At 40.6% G+C, this 17779-nt stretch overlaps 1 protein-coding gene across 3 annotated transcripts; it reads right to left on the bottom strand.

Moving 5' to 3' along the window:
• Positions 1–556: 556 nt before the first annotated feature.
• LOC131983621 (transcription factor MafG) lies at positions 557–17210 on the bottom strand. 3 transcript variants are annotated; one of them, XM_059348379.1, is made up of 3 exons: positions 17085–17210; positions 5184–5256; positions 557–5083 (listed from the first exon to the last, which is right to left on the bottom strand). In XM_059348379.1, exons 2-3 carry the CDS (start codon positions 5217–5219, stop codon positions 4631–4633), a joined length of 489 nt encoding a protein of 162 aa, XP_059204362.1. In that variant the 5' UTR covers positions 5220–5256; positions 17085–17210; the 3' UTR covers positions 557–4630. The 3 variants fall into 3 exon arrangements, with proteins under 3 accessions (XP_059204362.1, XP_059204361.1, XP_059204359.1); XM_059348378.1 differs by lacking the exon at positions 17085–17210 and adding an exon at positions 15648–16125; XM_059348376.1 differs by lacking the exon at positions 17085–17210 and having other exon boundaries at positions 5184–5926.
• Between the last annotated feature and the right edge of the window lie 569 nt (positions 17211–17779).

The following is a 17779-nucleotide window of genomic DNA, read 5'->3' as shown; positions in this document are numbered from 1 at the left end:
ATTTAAGAGAACAATACCACGCTGCAATGGTGCAGAGGCACTGGGGTTTATAGTTGCCCCGCAGGATGGAGTGGTAAGATGTAGCTCGTCTTCAGCCATCTGTCTCTTTGTCTCTGTATGTTCTCTCATGAGATGTGTTTTGAATGTGCTGGGGTTGAAACGCTGCTGAGGAGGGTGATGTTTGATGAGGTGCGCTGAGACAGAGGGGGTTTAGGAGGCCCATAGGGAGCACAGATGACTAACTCACTACTCCTCCTAATCTAGGACAAGCACACCTAGACATCCTTCATGACTCTAATGTTTTACTCGTGTCGGGCCAAAAATATGTCCACTGAGGTTAGCCAAAGTGGGTCGCCCAGCGGCTTTTTTTGGATCACAGAAAAAGAAATCGTGCCATCTAAATGATCGCTGTCTTCTAAAACCCACCCTGGACGGCAAAGAGCCTTCCCCGCCAGTTTATTTTTACAAGTATCAAACTGGGTCAATGACGCCACAGAATATGACAAAACCCCATTTCAACAGTGTTTAAAAGCCTCAAAAGACAAAGTGCTTAAAATCCTTTTTCAAAACATTTTATTGGTCTTATAGAAAATAAAGTAAGCTGTATCAACAAACATACAATATATACATCAATAACTTAGACACCTCAGAGAATCACGTTTAAATCCACAGTTGTTACTGTATATATGAATACATAGTACTTATCTACAGATTGCAAAAAGTACAATAATTTAATTTATAAATAGTTACAATTAACTATTGTCTGTTTTCATACAAAGTACTGCAATATTTTATTACAACCCATACAGAAAAATAACAAAAACAGATAATTAACTTTGTATTACTCGCTTTAGTCAGATTTTTATACCTTTGAAGCACAGACCCACTCCATGGAGTAAGAGCAAACCTGCACAGTCAACTGTTTTCAAAGCATCATTTCATGAAAAAAAGCCAATGTCTTGAGAGCTATTAAATTCAACTGCCACACAAGTGCTGTTATTTATCCTCTCTAACATGTTGCTTGTAAAAACAGAAGAAAAAAAAAAGCCAGAATCAATTAAAAATTAAATCTGCAGAACAAATTACAGTGTTAAGATCAATTCCAAATACACACTCAACACATAATGAGAACAGAACTGCTGTGGATGGTGCTACAGCAAACAACGAGCATTAATGACTGGTGTAGCAGCAGAGGAACCTCAAACGTACAAAACACACACACACGCACACACACACACGCATACAAAAGAAAAGAAAATATTGCAAGTGGCCCTTGTGACAGAATCTATTGTAGCGTCCATTTCACTCAGTGCACAGACATTTACAGAATAGCAATATCTTTCAGTCAGATATTCCAATTTAGGGATCCGGTAATTCGGTTAATTTAAGACCAGAGTAATTAGTGAGTAAGGCTTGAGTGCAACTGTCCCGTGATTCCTTTAAAAACTCTGTTACAGTTTTACCATGTTTCTATAAACAAGGGCCAATTGCTCTTCCATTTAAGGATTCAAAATCTGAGGGCAAAAAAAAAAAAAAAAGAATAACACATTTTTGCAAAAAACCTACAAAACAGCAAGAATTATTAAATAACAGACCATAGTCACTTTGACAATATTGATTACTCTTACATCTACTCTTTCACACCTTTCCACTGAGTTGCATATTAAGGGTCACTTTTTCACAATGGTCATTAATACCTACTGTAGCTACATACTATACACCTGTATGTGTGAGAAAGAGAGAGTCGTCATCTCTAGCGGAGATTGAGAGATTGGTCGGCGGTGCCGCTCGAACACCTTAAAAGACACTTGACACGAAAAAGATTCACTCCACAAGACTGCCACAGCAATAAGGACGCCAACATCAATACTGGGCTATGTCAAGAGTCAGATATATATTTTCCCACAGTTAACCAGTCAATGTAGATAGCTAAGCATGTTGAGGATAGGATACTTGCACACAGACAGTATAACCAGCACCCTGGTCTCTGGCATGGAGTTTTGCTGAGGTGTAGTTTTGAGAGTGACTGCAGATTAACACCTTGCCGACACTATAAGACATTCTGACCAGCAGGAGAGCGAGATCCCAACGAAGTGCATTCTGGTAATGTCATTACACAACTATGTTCACCTTGAGGTGTAAAACTGCTCCACAGTTAAATTCCTTTTGAGAGGACCAGGAGAGTGATGCGACACTTGGCACAGAAGGAGCGCTGCTGGCAGCAGTTGTTGATTGTAATTCTACGTGGTCTTGCTGTGTCTCTTTCTGAGTGTGGATTGAAGCCCTTTATGACATGCTTATTATAAAAATAAAAAATAAAAAGAAGAAGAGAAAAAACATGAACAGAGCTGCCATCCCTGCCTCTCTGCTTCTCATCGAGACTGGTTTGTTCATTTTTAGAGTGACCTGTTTTGTCCTGAGCAAAACAAGTAGGAGCTTAGTGCATACAAACCCTCAGCCAAACCCTACCGCTTTTTAATCTGACAATCTGAAGACCTGTGGGTGAATTACAAGTGATACTGCACCGTTTGCCGGGTTAACTTTTAGGTTCATTGATCCAATTTTATTATCGCTTTAGTTTTGAGAAAGTTTCTCAATAAAATTCGGAGGGGAAAAAAAAGCTTTTAGCCTCACATATAATTTAATTTGACAAAAGATAAATTTAAAGGTTTAAGTGAGGTTGAATGAGTCAGTTTATTACCTACAGTAGATGGCAGTTAAAATGTTTAGCTGCTGCCCCTGTCCAAAGCAGAACATTTCTTAGCTTTAGAGCCGGTAACTCCTTCCTGCTTCTTCAAACTGGGGGCATGTCAACCTCCATCTGCTGTAGTCAACACACTGACTATGAATAAGCACCTCATACAACCCCACTTCCAAAAAATCCAAACTTACACTTAAATTTCTGTTCGTACGATGCTATTAAAACCAATTGCTTGGCTGGAATGGAGACGATAATGAAACCTTCCCAACAATGAAATCGTTTACTTTCAGGTTACAGAGGATGTATTTTGAGGGCATCCAGCACCAGGTGCAACCGTTATTCAGATTCTACAATGACAGTATCACTTTAAGCTTCAGGTAAAAGTCACGAATGCCATTTCACCCAATTCTGTCTTACATGGCTCAATGGGGTAAACTCTTAATGACAATATGATTTGTAACTAACACCAAGGAAGCGGAGGATATCACAGATGCCAATACGCACAAAGACAATTGACCTTGTTTACACCACCTAGTTTAGCTCTACAGATTTGTTTTAAATAGCACAGCATTGACATCTATACAGTGAACGACACTGCCAACTTGTCACTTACACATCACATCACGCGCTACCCCACAGTACGCGCCTAGTCACTAGAAAAAAGCTATCAGACTTCAATAGTAAGCCACTTTCGGTACAATTGCAAAAAAGATGTCACAGGATTTTTTTTTTTTACGTTTTCTTTATCTGTATTTCTATAAACAATGGAAGGTAATCTACCTAGTAATAAAAACCAAGAACTCAACATTAGACAAAGTTTTCTACACCTTAACAATTCAAACAGTAAAGCTTGTGTAAAGATTTTTCTTTTGGAAATATCTGGCGGCCCTGTCAACAAGTAATTACAAAAAATGCAATATATATCTTTTAAACAAAACAACTTGAACATATTTTCTCTATGAGCAAAAATTATGTTTCAAAATGTTTGTGGATTTCACCGTCCCCACAAAACATGAGGATATTACTGTTATAACATTCAGGTTTTCAGATATTGTAGAAGAATCTTGTCATATCGGAATGGCACTCAGCTCTGGAACAATATCATTAAGAACTGCTGATCATTTTTAACGTTTCCACTTAACCATAAATATGCAAGACCTCTTTGTATTTTCAGTGCATACATATATTATTGCATCTACCAGTCATATTGATAATGACAAGTTCGTTAAAGCCTGTCACAGATAAACAGAAATGAATGCTAGATTTGGGAGCATTATTTCATGCTTATTTTCTTGACAGACAACCAACAAAATGACAAATTTGACTCATTTACTAGTTTTGGGTTAGTCAGGCTCTTATGAAGACATCTGTAGCATACACACCACGAGTTTATGTATCCAAATTTGAGTCAGTGCATAATAACAAGCAAATGGGTTCAGCGGCGAGGACTAATGTCTAAATGTATTACTTTACAGGTTGAGACTCTACGAATGCCAATTCTTAGGACGGAAATAAATCTTAGAGCTCAGTATTGAAGAAACGTCACACACAGTATCGTACCACAAATTAACAAGCTAACTTAACAGTCTGAATTTGTTTCCACTTTGTACTTTTTCACCCAATATTGCCTTCTTGGGTATTTGTAACAATATACTTTTGAAATGAAATGTTTCAGTATTGCAAATAGGTCTCCATTCTTCACCAACTGTGATGCCCTAAATCGGAAGTTTCGACTGTGTCACCCTAAAGCACAACATGTCTGCTGACAGGCACAGACTGCTGAGTCATACTTTCAGGGTGAGTTTGGGAGGAGTATTGTTAGTGTTAGTGTAAGGGTTAAAATTGAGAACTTACACAGGTTTTTCTGCAGCATGTTAGAATGCACTGACTAGTTAAGTCTTGAAAATCTTCCTCCCGCCCTTTCTGCTACTACGACCTAGCCTCCGTTTTGGATTTGACGATGGTGATGACGCTGGTGGCAGCTACTTTACCAGGGATGAGGGGCCCTATGACAGAGGCCATAGGGCCCCTGGCTGAGGTGACAGGGTTGCGGGCCACAGTCCTAGCAAAGCTCTGGAGGGCCTCATACTTTGAACGCAGAGCGTCCAGCTCCACCTTCATGCTGGCGTTCTCTGTGGCCAGCTTGTCCACTTCCTGCTGCAGCTGAGCCTTTTGCTTCTCCAGCTCCTCTTTCTGGGTGACACGCTTCACCCGGCAGCTGGCAGCGTAGCCCCGGTTCTTCAGGGTACGTCGCCGCTGCTTCAGCTGAAGGATTTCCTCCTTCGTCAGGCCCCGTAGATGCTGGTTCAGCTCCCGCACCGACATGGTCACCAGCTCGTCGTCTGTCAGGCTGGTGCCATTTTCCCCTGGCTCCCGCTTCACCTGTGGATGAGGAAGAGTTAGCGTTGGTCTTTGTATTAGCATTTAACATTGGCTTCTCACAATTTGGCATATTGCATTCTGTGTCATACATGATAATTACCTTCAAGGCCTTGTTTCCCTTGTTTGTGGTAGTCATGCCACAAGTGCCACGTCCACCAGTGCTGCTGGTTGTTCTGTGGGACAGAAAAGTCACTATTAGTATAGACAGGGTCCTTACAGCTTTTGAAGAGTTGTCCAAACTCATTGCTATAAATGCAAAAAAAAAAAAACCCAAAACAAGTAATTGACCTGATGATGCGGTGGAATGACTGGAATGTAAAAAAAAAATTTTCATTTTGGTGCCCACGTCTTGTGCAAGACACGGGGAGAGAACAAACAAATATGTGGATGGGATAATTTAATTTGATTGTGTCAATGAAACACTGACATATATTTCAAGGAGTATATTCAAATTCAGGCATATCCTTAACCTTGACAAAACAACTTTTCAAATGTTGTAATAACTCTGTATCGAGAAAAATACAACCAGAAAAAAAAGGAGGCGGAGGTGGAGGAAGGATTTCTGTGAAAAACACCAGACAACACAGTATTTTCTGACAAAGATGCTGCAGCATGATAAAGTCCTTGAAATACACACGGCACAAAGTGGGTCAAGGACTTGTGATTTCCTTGGAAGGGAAGCCAAGTTCGTTTAACGAGTTGTACCTGGACTATTACTGCACCTGTCACTCTGAACAAATACCTTGGTGGTATGCATTTCCCCCTCCATCAGAGGTTTCTCACTTGAATGCTGCACTGCATTCAAACAGCTGCGTGGCAAGTCATAAGGAGGATGACATTTAGTTGGCTGCCAGCAATTCACAACACTTTCTTAAGAGAAGTCACTGATGCCTGCACTCAGGACCATTATTTATTTATTACAGTATTAACAAAGCCAACACCAGTGAAGGCCACTATAACTGTTTTATTTTTATTTATGGAAGTTCACATAAATAAAAAATGTCATACTCAGAAACAAGGCTACACGGTGATAAATGCTATTGTCAAGTGCACTAAAACATTATTCATTTTTCTATGCACAAGGTTTTTTTTAAACAAAGTAACATTTCTTGATTACCTGTGGACATTTATTTAGTAGATTTTTTAAAAATAAGTGCATTGCAGATAGACTGCAGATCTACTCAAGCAGATCCAGACAATACCTGTTAAATAAATGTTCATTTAAGTTAGCAATTTTGTGTTTCGTTTGTTTTTGTCTTCAACTTGTTGTATTTTATCAGATGCAAAAAAACAAACACACAATATCAGCAAAAATATATCATGGAAGGACACGGTGGGCTTTTATCTACTATACGAGCCATCCAGTCACACCTGTCTAGATTTGGCTGGAGTGGGACTATAATCCGTTAAATCAATAAAAAAAAGGGATACTCTAACTACTGCAGAGCCTCAGCTACGATCCAGAACAACAGGGCTGCACTGCAGTTTATTCTGTCATGTCAGTACTGAGGGAACACCAAGAGAAGCTGTGCAAAAGAGAAATCTAACCTACTGGTGTTAAGACAGTTAGAAGGCTGGGTGCCTTCCACCGTGTGAGCTCTGCCACAGGATAAGTACGCACACGCATAAACACACACACAGTTGTGGCCCTGGGTGCTTTACACTACACACAGTAAATGCTGTGTCAGCGACACAGGCACCCACCACAGTCAGCCCAGCCAGCACATTGCCTCTGTAAGCTGATTTACACAGCCCAGCAGTGTGTGTTTGTACTGAGCACATAAACAAATGCATGTGGGCTCTTACAACTTTTTCGCATCAAAACAAGGAAACAAAAGAAATCCCCCAAAAAAAGAATCCTAAAAAGAACTACTGTCAGTGTATGCATGTGTTTATAACCTACACGCCCACTGAGAGAGTCATCATGTATATGTATGATGTGTGCAGAGTAGCTCAGTGAGGGGAGGGCAGGGGAAAAAAGGAAAGAGATGAGTCGTAGCTCTGAAGTGGACTAAGATGGCCAGGATATTTCCATGGCAACAAAAGGGTGCTACAGGTGGACTGGTCACCTGAGCCAAACAGGCAGAGACAGACGCTTGTTAAAAATGACCTGAATATGACACTATCACACAGGCTGGGGACATAACATGAGGTCAGATTGTGACTCGCATTCTTGATGCTTTCACTTCAAAAAGTCCTCTGGCTCCTCATAAAACAGCAATGTTTCCCAGTGCTTCAGATGCCAATATAAAAATAAAAAAAAAGCCTTTCACGTTCTGTGGAGGACTTTTTAAATGTGATACTTTCATCCCTGTTGGGCTGGCTATGAATAGCTGACTGATAGTAACACCTACCTTTCACCGGTCTTTGTGGTGACTCATTTCCAGTAAGCATTTGGACCACAGATGCAAAACATAATGGGATAATGGTCTGCCTGATGATGCACAGATAATGGACAAATAGACAGGAAAGTACTTCACTAATAGCTACTGGGATGAGAGTAGAAATAAAAGGCTGCTTCTTCCAAATTTCATATAAGCCTATCATTTTCCCCTCAGCCGCCTAGACCCAACATTGTCAGAAAAAAAAAAACCAGTCGGAATCTTGAAAATGCAGAGAGATGGCACATTGTCCAGGTTGAAGAGGCGTATTCTATCACACAGCTGTGTAGGGTAACATAGTAGGCATGGCTTGGCATGGCTGAAAGCTCACCATATGACACTGTGAAATGATTGAGCCCAGGCTGCAACCCTCCAGCACAGGCTGCTGCCAACAGACGGCTACCAATGACAGGGCATGGCAGCACAACACAGACAAGGTCCAATGCACAGCTGCTCCCTTCCACTACCAGGCATGTCATACCTCACAGAGACAAAGAGGCATGCTCACACAAACACACACAGATAAACAGAAAGGAAAAACACCTATGCATCTCTAAAAAATATGAAATGACGAGACCGGGAAATATCAGACTAATTTGACTGCAACTGAATGCCCTTGCATTTGACCCTCTTAACAGTCGCAATCGAGGACACTAGACCAATGTCTTCCTTGCACACACGTATAACCTCCTATTAATGATTTCAGGTCTTTTGTGTACGTCTGGAAAAAAAGGAGCAGGAGACGAAAGCCGCAGCTTGGAGCACAGGGGCAGCAGAGGTAGGGAGCAAGCGCAGGGACACAGACGTCTTTTGTAGGTGCTTGCTGAATTTTTATGAATCGCCTGGAAGAACGCTGACAAATCAGAGCTGATTGCTTGTGGAGAAGAGACATCACACCCACAGGAAATAGAAATCGCTGAGTGTGGTCACCCAGAGAAAGGGAAGGAGGGGATGGAGAGGGAGACGGACAGAGAAAGAGAGACAGGGAAAAAGAGGGTGAGAAAAAGAGAGGGAGAGAGAGAGAGAGAGAGAGCAAACAGCCTTGTGAAAAATGCACGCTCAACACATTTAGAGGAGCTTGAGAAGAACAGGTTGAGAAAAAAAAAAATACTGATCTCAGCAAGGACCAAAACCAAGGTGCCAATTAGGAAGTTGTGAAGTTGAACTAACACGACGAGAGCAACCCAGCCAACCTTCAAAAGCTGTCTGTGTTCATCTAAATCTATAGAGGGCAGCTTGCGAAGGTAGGGTCAGCTTAGGTTGAGACTCAAGAGGAGGGGGGGACTCTGGTGGGATAAATGCTGATGTGACATGATAGGTCCGGCCTTGAGCCCGTGTCATGCTTTAATGATCTCATCCCCTCCACAGGATCTCTCCAGGGGGGCTGCCAAGGATGGACACCATTAGCTAGGGGACCCTTTGTTGAGGGGGAACCGAGGCTACAGCATCCACGCACAGCGTCCCCTGATGAATATTTATCACTGTCGTTCACCGCCTAAGGTGGGGGTGGGAGACAGGGGGCGGGGGTGGGAGGCTGAATAAAGATGCTCAGGAGGTGATTCTTCAAGGATACATCCAAGGCTCTTCCATCAACGGCTGTCTCAAAATGGCGGTAGGCTGCTGGGGGCGGTGAGGGGGGGAGGGGGGTGGATTTCTGGTACTGAAGGTGGCATGCATGGTGGTTCAGGGCTGCAGGGAGAGCCAGCTCCACTTGACAGCGGTGTAACAAGATTATCAGGGCCATAAGAGCAAACAAAAACCCCAGCAACCTGCCTCAGAATCCAGATTACGACAGCGCCTGCTCCCTGAATACTAAACATGGCTGGGGAGGACTAACGGGGCGCAGGCTTCACTGAGACATGACCGTGGATTGCATATCACATAACCAATCGCATGCACATGTATTCGCACACAGACAGATTACCAAAACTACACGGCAAGCACTTATACATTTAACTTGTCATGATCAATTCTTGAAAAGAAGCGTTTGAGCACTTGGCACTGGCAGCTTGCTAATGAAGTGAATAAAACTAGACAGTGGAGGTGCATGCTGATGAAAGAGTGTTTTCAGGAAAGCACAGGCAGCATCCAACAATGGAAACTCAGTTCTGTGAAACTAACAGCTGAATATCATCTCACACCAAACAATGCATTACACTCCAAAAGAGCAGACGCACAATGTGGCTCATTTTGCTCATATACCTCATTTAAATCTCTTTCCTCTGCTAGGACCAGTCCAGACTTGTAAAAGGTTTGTACAGACACGAGAAGACACATAAGAGCTATGGCCCAAATGTAAATGAGGCCTTAGCCGATAGACTGATTTAGCACCGTTTTCAACTCATTGTCTTTGCTAAACCTGCACATCTTAGACGATTAACACAGGACAAAAGAAGAGAGCTGGATGTGAAATCAGTATGATCACCTATTCAGTTTCCCTGATCAATAATGTATGAGACTTGTAGCCTCTCGCTCCATTATCTTGGACTTTCCACAGGAAATAGAACGATAACCACAAAGATACCGAAAAGCATTTGATGAGATAAGTGTGTGAAAAATAAAATAAAATGTCAGCACTTCCTCATCATGCTCTGGCTCATTAATTTGTGCTTATTTGTCCTCCTGTCCACTTGCTCCCACAAGGTTGAGATGCTTATTGCACACAGCCAACACTTTCACCCCGTATGCCATAAATAGCTATTCTCAACACTTCATGCCTGATCAGAGCACTACTTTTACTCCCTCCCTTCTAATTCGGAGTCGAAAAGATCGTCTAGATATTCAGATCTAATCATTCCTCCCTTCAGCTGAGTGAAGTCAATTATCAAGCAAGCTGCATGTGTTGGGCGCCATTTAACCGCAAATTAAAAATCAGACTCCTCTGATAGCTCTGGAAGAGTTACTGGAAGACTGGTGTAAACTTGTGTGTGGCGAAAACACAGCGTGCGAGGGTGTCTGTGTGAGAGAAAGGTACGATGGGAAGAGGGGAGGGAAGCTATTAACTACTAAGTATTCAGAGCGTGAAATAAGAGTGACAAAAAGAGGGAGAGGGGAAATCATTCAGCAGCTTTCAGAGGGAAATGTGATACGCTTGTAGTAGAGGGGAAATACTAAGCCAATACTTTTGACCAGTGGAGGTTCAGGGCAATGCTAAAATAATCGTTTAATCGTTAACCAAAATCTTATGCCTGCATTTTGGAAATGCTGTGCCTTAGAATAAATGCAGTATGACTATAATTGGTGGGTTAAACAGTTGGCAGCAACAGTCTGTACGTTGTCTTGATACGTTTCTCACCTGCAAATGAAGTCATGCTAGATGAATGGACAGATGTGAAATATGATATTTAATCAAATCACCCTATAATCAAAAAATCAGCAAAGAACAAAGTGTGTTCTGAAATGAAAGGATACAGTGGGAAGAAGTGCTCATTTCCCATATGCTGCATATGAAGATTTGAAAAATGATAGACTGAATTTCCTACTGCTACATAATAAAACTTATTGCATGGCTGCTTATGATTAGGCTTAGTATTAGAACTTAAACCTGGGCCAGTAGCCATGGTAGGCTACATGTATTTATATATATATTCTTTACAATGTTATACATTTTAATAATGAGCAGGGAAAATATTCAGTCTTAGAAAAAATATTGATCTTCAACATGGACCTTTATTGTGTCTGTCAAGGAGGTTAGGTTTCCGCTGTGGTTTGTTTGTTTGTTAGCAGAATTACGGTAAACTACTGGCCTGATTGTCATGATATTTGTGGAAGGGTCTACCATGGGTAAAGGAACAAGCAATTCAATTTTGGAGCAGATCTGTAGGGTGGATACTAGTGCTGCAACTAATGATTATTTTCATTATCAATTAATATGCTGATAATTTTCCTTAATAAGTGGATACATCGTAAAATTATGAAAAATGTTTAGGCTAAATAAAAGCATTTTCTGACATTTTTGTATAAAAAAAAGACTTTAATAATTAGTAGATTATTAAAATAGTTGGCAAACATTTTTTCTGCCAATCAACAAATCAATTGGTTAACTAACTGTTGTAGCTCCAGCAGACACACTTATTATTTTTCACCTTTTTTTAACAGTGCCAAGACAGGCAACAGCCTTGGCAGAGGTTCTGTGCTTTCCAAGTGCTCTTCTTGTTTGCTTTTTAATAGTTATTTTCACGCCTTCATTCAGAGATGCCGATGTAAAGAGATAATAAACATAATGGTGGTATTTCTATTTAAAGCACCAAAATGCTAAGTAGTTCAATACTCCGAAACTTTGACTAGATCAGCCTTTCAGAATTAAGGCAAATGGTTGAAATGGCTAATAATTATCAACACAAATGTGTGGAAATTTGTTCTTTATTCTTCTCCGAATTTTGGAAAATTTCCAATTTATTTGTCACTATTGCTCTCTTTCATATGTATTAAGTATTTGTGGTTGAAAGATTCAGAAAAACAATAAATGATGAAATCAGATAAAGTTAAATATGTGTAGATATTCTATATAACTTTATGTTATTTCCTGGTGCACAATATTCCACCTATATACAGAAAGAAAAAAAATGCATTATACATGAATGAATACTGATTATTTGTAATAATGTGAAAGTACACACCATAACATGTTGTACTATGAGAAACGCTGGCACGGAAAAAGTCCCATATGGAAGCTAGCATGTTATACCATGCAGAAGAGCATGTGGTATATTTATGTCTGGAATTTGCATCCAGTTCATGTGGTTTAAAGTGAAAACATGAATCACCACCCTCAAGGGATTTTGTCTTTTCTGAACTCGCTGATAATGTGAAGCTTATTTAAAGGGACTCAAGTTAGACTGGTTTGCATTACCCAATCTTTCAATACATACAGAATCTATTTCCAAGCTCAGTAGCTGCTGTTTACTCTCGGAGCTGCTCTGTTAGTACAAGCTGTATGACAGGAGAAGAGACTTCATTGGCCTTCCACAGTATCTGCCTGGAGGACTTGATTAAACAGGAAGAGAATAGCTCTTGATACTTCGGCCTTGCACTGGCAGAGGAAGTAAGGGTTGCAGGCAACCCACACACAGGCAAAATATCCAGGAGCTTTACTACACTGGTTGCATACATATTAAATGCATATTGCATTGACCTAACAGCAACAATGCATCCTTTGCAGCACAAAAGGCTAAACTTGAGCAGTTCAACACATTCTAATGCTATTTAAAGTAATACTAAAATAATTCAACGCCTCTGACTGATAATAGTGCAAAGCTATGATTTGAGGTGGATTCTCTTCAATTAAAACAACTCTGTGATAAGCCCATCAAACAAACAAGAGCTCAGCAGCATCACTGAATAAAAAAGAAAAGAAAAACCAATTCATCATCTTATTTCTCCCGTGGAGTGCTTTGATTCTAATGCAGTCAGTTAGCCAGAGTTATTACCTGGAAGTAACAAAGATGCTAATTTCTATTAATAACATTGCCACCGCTCAGTTCAAATTATGGCAAGTGATTGATGATGTCTGCCTACAGGATATTTGATGGAGCCTTATACTCAACGTGGTCGTCCAAAAAAAATAAATTAAAAAAATTACAATTGCGTCACTCCAGAATGCAGTCTGCATTAATAATCGTGCGTTTAGTACCAATAATTTAAAGTCAGATTTAACTTATTTGCTTTTTTTTGTATAAATAAATACCTCACATTTATACATTAAGAATATTGTCAATTAATCTAGTGGTATAAATATGAATGCTGGATTCTGTTGCAGGTATAACATAATTTAATCAGGTAGAGTACAAATATAGCAGCCATTTTTTTGAGAAACCCATCAATTACAAAAACCTGTTCATTTTTATCAAGAACCAATACAGACAGCACTAATGGTAGTTTAATGATCTGCCTGAGCTCCCTTTCCAATGTGGGTTATACACTGCTTATCTTAGAACAGGGTCTCGCTATCTTTAACCTCCTTAGAAAATTTTATACATATCCAGCTGAGAACATGTCAGAACTTAGTCTCCCAAAGCTCTCAGAAATGCACGGAAACTGACGTTTTCTTCCTTGCCTCATTCACTGGTTTCACTTTGACTTAATCTCTTACACAAATATGAGTATGGTTAAATCACTTGTTTTTACTGTCAGTCCACCCCTGGTATGTCTCAAACATTAATCAGCCAAGATAAAAGTAGGTTACATGAAAAACAAGCAGCCAGTGCACGGCTCTACGCTTATGCGCTCCATGTTCTGTCCGATATTGGTTAATCTAAATTATGAACACACAGAGAGCAGTAATGAACATGCCAAGTCTAACTCCAGTTCCAAACAGAAATTCATCAAACACACTTGCTACTCTGTCTGGATGAAAGTATTACTTTGAGAAGTGGAGCGGGCATATCGCAATGCTAAGCAATCATAATCCGCACTACACTTGCAAGAGGTTTCATCACCAACATTCCCTCCCTACTGCAAAAAAGGGGGAAAAAAACTATATTGATCTTTTTCTCCCTTCCTTCCAGGCATTCCCATTTCCCCGTGCAGCTTAAGCAGCACTTTTGTGGACAAATCCTACATTTGTGTTCCTTTCTGGAGGCTATTAATTGTCCTGAATAGGCGTAACTACTCCCAAGGCACATCTGTGTTGGCCATACAGAGGTGTTGGTGGCCAGACTGTACTCTATTCTGTGTAAAGTCTTGCCTCGCGTTTCATCAACCTCAAATATCCTCTTCCACCCTCCTTCGCCTGCCCAGTCTGAGCAACGCCACTGGGTATGAGTTGTGCACTCGGTTCACCTCTATGGTATCCAGCCTTATTTTATCTCCGCTACCTCAATGTAAGACGCGATAAATCTCGGAGCTGATCTCCACCACTCCCTGTCTCCATCCACACACTATTGCCAGCCCCATCGGGCTCTTATATGGGCCCTCATCTGTTCTTGTTACCTGCAGAGAAAGGCAGAGATGGGCATTACGCTTTATTGCAAAGCCGAGCCTCTGATGTAGGGCTGGCCTGTCTGCTAAACACACTTCAATGCCCTGCTCGCATGAACAGAGATGATGAAATAAGTTGGATATCTGAGCAAGAATGGGCAACTTCTATCTGTTTAGCACTGCCTATATATGCTCAACAGTTTCCAAGGTGACTTTTCAAATTGCACAGAGATTCTCCATGGATAATTCATTACCTGTCCTCCATAAGCGTGCACTCTAATAGGCAGCAAATTTCATCATGTCACACAAAGGGAAACGAGCATCTGCCAACCCAAAATAAAAGAATTGAGGTGTTATACAGCATTTAGTAATATCAAAAGCAAGCTTGTGCCCTATAGTATTTAGCATACTTTTCAGTAACAAAAATAAAAGGCATTCACAGCATGCCAACATGCCAAAAATACTTATTTTTCTACACCGGCATTTTTTTTAACCAACATTATGTGTTGTTTTCAACTTCCTATACATCCCATAATTACACATGACCCAATTTAAACAGCCACTCGTTGCAGGACTCCATTCTAACAACACAGGCATAATATATTGCTTATCATGCATTTTTTAAATGGATTTGACATCGCAGTTGACATCTCAGCACTTAGTCTAAATGTACTCACACCCTGGTTTGTTGATGTACATCATGACAGCACTGCAATAAAATGCACATTCTCAGCTGAATGTAGATGAGGCTATTGATAAATGCATGATGGTCATCACTTGATGCTCATGGCTTGATGACTGACTTGCACGACAGATTAGTAGCATTTCGATCCATCTCCTTAATAACGGAGGCTTGGTGATAAACATCGACCCTTATCCACCGAGCAGACCTTTGTCCGGTGGTGCCATATTTCGGGGTGGTTTCTGAGAACGTCTTAATACATCATTGTGATGATTCAGCACGATAAAAAAAAATACCGCTGCTTGTTTGTTGGCTTGGATAATAAAACAATACTGTGGTTAACTGCCTGGCTGTGGTTTTAAAGCCAAGGACGGCGGGTTTGGCACTGCCATTGTTACAGTTTAACCAGTGGTTAAATGAATTGTCACTTCAGGTGAACCAATTGAATCCGAAACGATGGTATGGAAGCATTTCTAAAAGATGAAACACATGCATGCATTTAAAAAAGCTGCACAAAAGCACAACACATTGCTTAGATTTGACAATCAGAGAAATGTCAATGAGGGGAATCTTGAACACCAACCTGATCTCGCTAAACCGCTGCCTCGGCTCGCTCTTGCTCCTTTTCACAACGAGGTGATGAAGCAGCAGGTTTGAACAGCAAGAAGCGCATGAGTTGACAAAGCACCAAGGAGCGCTGGGATACAGCGGACAGCGCGAAAGCCTTGGCAAACTGCTTCTAGTCACAAAAACAACCTAGTTACACAGTTTTGACATTCCACGACACTGTCTCCAGCCTCTCAACGCCTGCTTGTGAAAGTGGCAAACAACTCCCCGCCTACAAAACAAGCAGGCGAGGAAATCCCCGTGCTCAAGTCTTCCTACTATAACTGTAGCAACACAAGCGATCCCTCCACCGGGGGAAATCACCGTTTACGCGCGACACGGCTGGCCGTTGCGCGCCATCAAACCCAAAATCTGAATGACATGTTTTATTCGCGGCTCATGAGTGTGTACAAAAGCTAAGCTGCCATCTCAGCATAGTAGGAGCCCGACCGTTGTCAGTTCCCAGCGGCTACACAAGCGTTTCCGGCGGCGGCTTTCAAAATAAACCCAATACTTTGAGCATGTGTGCTTACCACTTCGTCACACTGTTAAAATAATCGCCTAAGTAATTTTTTTGTCAAAATTGGTTTTTTTTTTGCCTAAATCATCTCCTCATGACGCCGGCCACCTATGGTAAAATCACCTACATCCTCAGTTGATCAGATCATGTGATTTACCCCTTTAAGACCATCACTTCTTTGACAATTTGCCACATTCATAGGCATCAGATAAGAACCCAGCAAAGAAGAGCTAGAGGGAGATTGTTTAGTTATCAGTTTAGTTTATCAGTGTTTTATTGTTGACACTAATATTGGTAACACTTTATTTTGAAGAGTGACACGAGCGTGTCATAAACATGACATGGGATGTGTCATGAACATTAATGACACTTTGAAGTAACATTAGTGCTCATGATACATGTCATGTCATGTTTCTGACAGGCTTGTGTGACTCTTATGTAGACACCTTCAAAATAAAGTGTTATATCACCATATCTTGCTTAAGTCACAAAGGCATGTTCAAAAAATGCCTAAGTCATTTATTTCTCTGAATTTACATAATTGACATACTGTTATTACTATGCCAATAGCCACCCTTTGTTACATCCTTTTTGAGTGAAATGATCAATAAATGTCATATGTTACACTTTTTGTACAAGTTTTTTGTGTTTCCTGCAAAACTTGAAAAAAATAGTTTTTCGATTATTTTTGACAGGGTGACGGCTTGAAGTAAAGCGCACACTCTTATTTTGAAAACCAATTCTGGTACAAATAGAGCTACCTTGACGAGGATAAATGTAAGAAGCTCGATATGCTAAGCCATGAAGCTAGCCGCGGCCAGCTTGTCAGCGGCGAGGCGAAGGCATGCACACTCAGCATAACAACACCGACTCTGTTTGGTTTAAAGCACCAACCTGACTCGAAAATGACGCTCTCTGAGATTGTCGCCGTCAAGGTCCTCTTCTTACATTAAGAGACTCAGTTAAATTTGGGTTTCAGTGACAGAAGCGGCAGCGCTTCCAGACGCCAGCTCGTGCTCTCCTTGTTGATTCCTTTCTCTTGTATCGAAGCCAGACGTCATCGTGTTTGGTCACGTGCCTTCATTCATGAAGGATCTTCTTTCCTCTCAAGAAAAAAACATTTTAACCAAAAATATACCATCTATTGTTACACGGTAGCTGCTAATAGCCCTTAACCCTTTGATGCACAACATGGGTCTAAAGCAGGGGTCTCAAACTCAAATTACCTGGGGGCCGCTGGAGACAGTATCAAAATGACAAAAAAAAAGACACAAAATTACTAAAATAAGACACAAAATGACAGAAAAAAACTAAATTACTTAAAAAAGACACAAAATTACTAAAAAAAAAGACACAAAATGACAGAAAAAAAACTAAATTACTTAAAAAAGAAACAATATATATATTTTTATATATAATAAATATCTATTTAATAATAAAATGTTTTTTGAAGCTCCTACAGATTTATTGCATGATGACATTTTAACCAAAAATATACCATCTATTGTTACACGGTAGCTGCTAATAGCCCTTAACCCTTTGATGCACAACATGGGTCTAAAGCAGGGGTCTCAAACTCAAATTACCTG

This window comes from Centropristis striata, chromosome 13, assembly GCF_030273125.1.
Source record: "Centropristis striata isolate RG_2023a ecotype Rhode Island chromosome 13, C.striata_1.0, whole genome shotgun sequence".
NCBI lineage: Eukaryota > Metazoa > Chordata > Actinopteri > Perciformes > Serranidae > Centropristis > Centropristis striata.
The sequence above is the reverse complement of the archived record's forward strand: the minus strand, read 5'-3'. Positions and strand labels throughout refer to the sequence as shown.

Coding starts and splice junctions, on each gene's coding strand:
- LOC131983621 (XM_059348376.1), bottom strand. CDS start 5,417: ATGAAAATTTTTTTTTTACATTCCAGTCATTCCACCGCATCATCAGGT. Junction 5,084..5,183: donor AGGGAAACAAGGCCTTGAAG/GTAATTATCATG, acceptor CCTCATCCACAG/GTGAAGCGGGAGCCAGGGGA.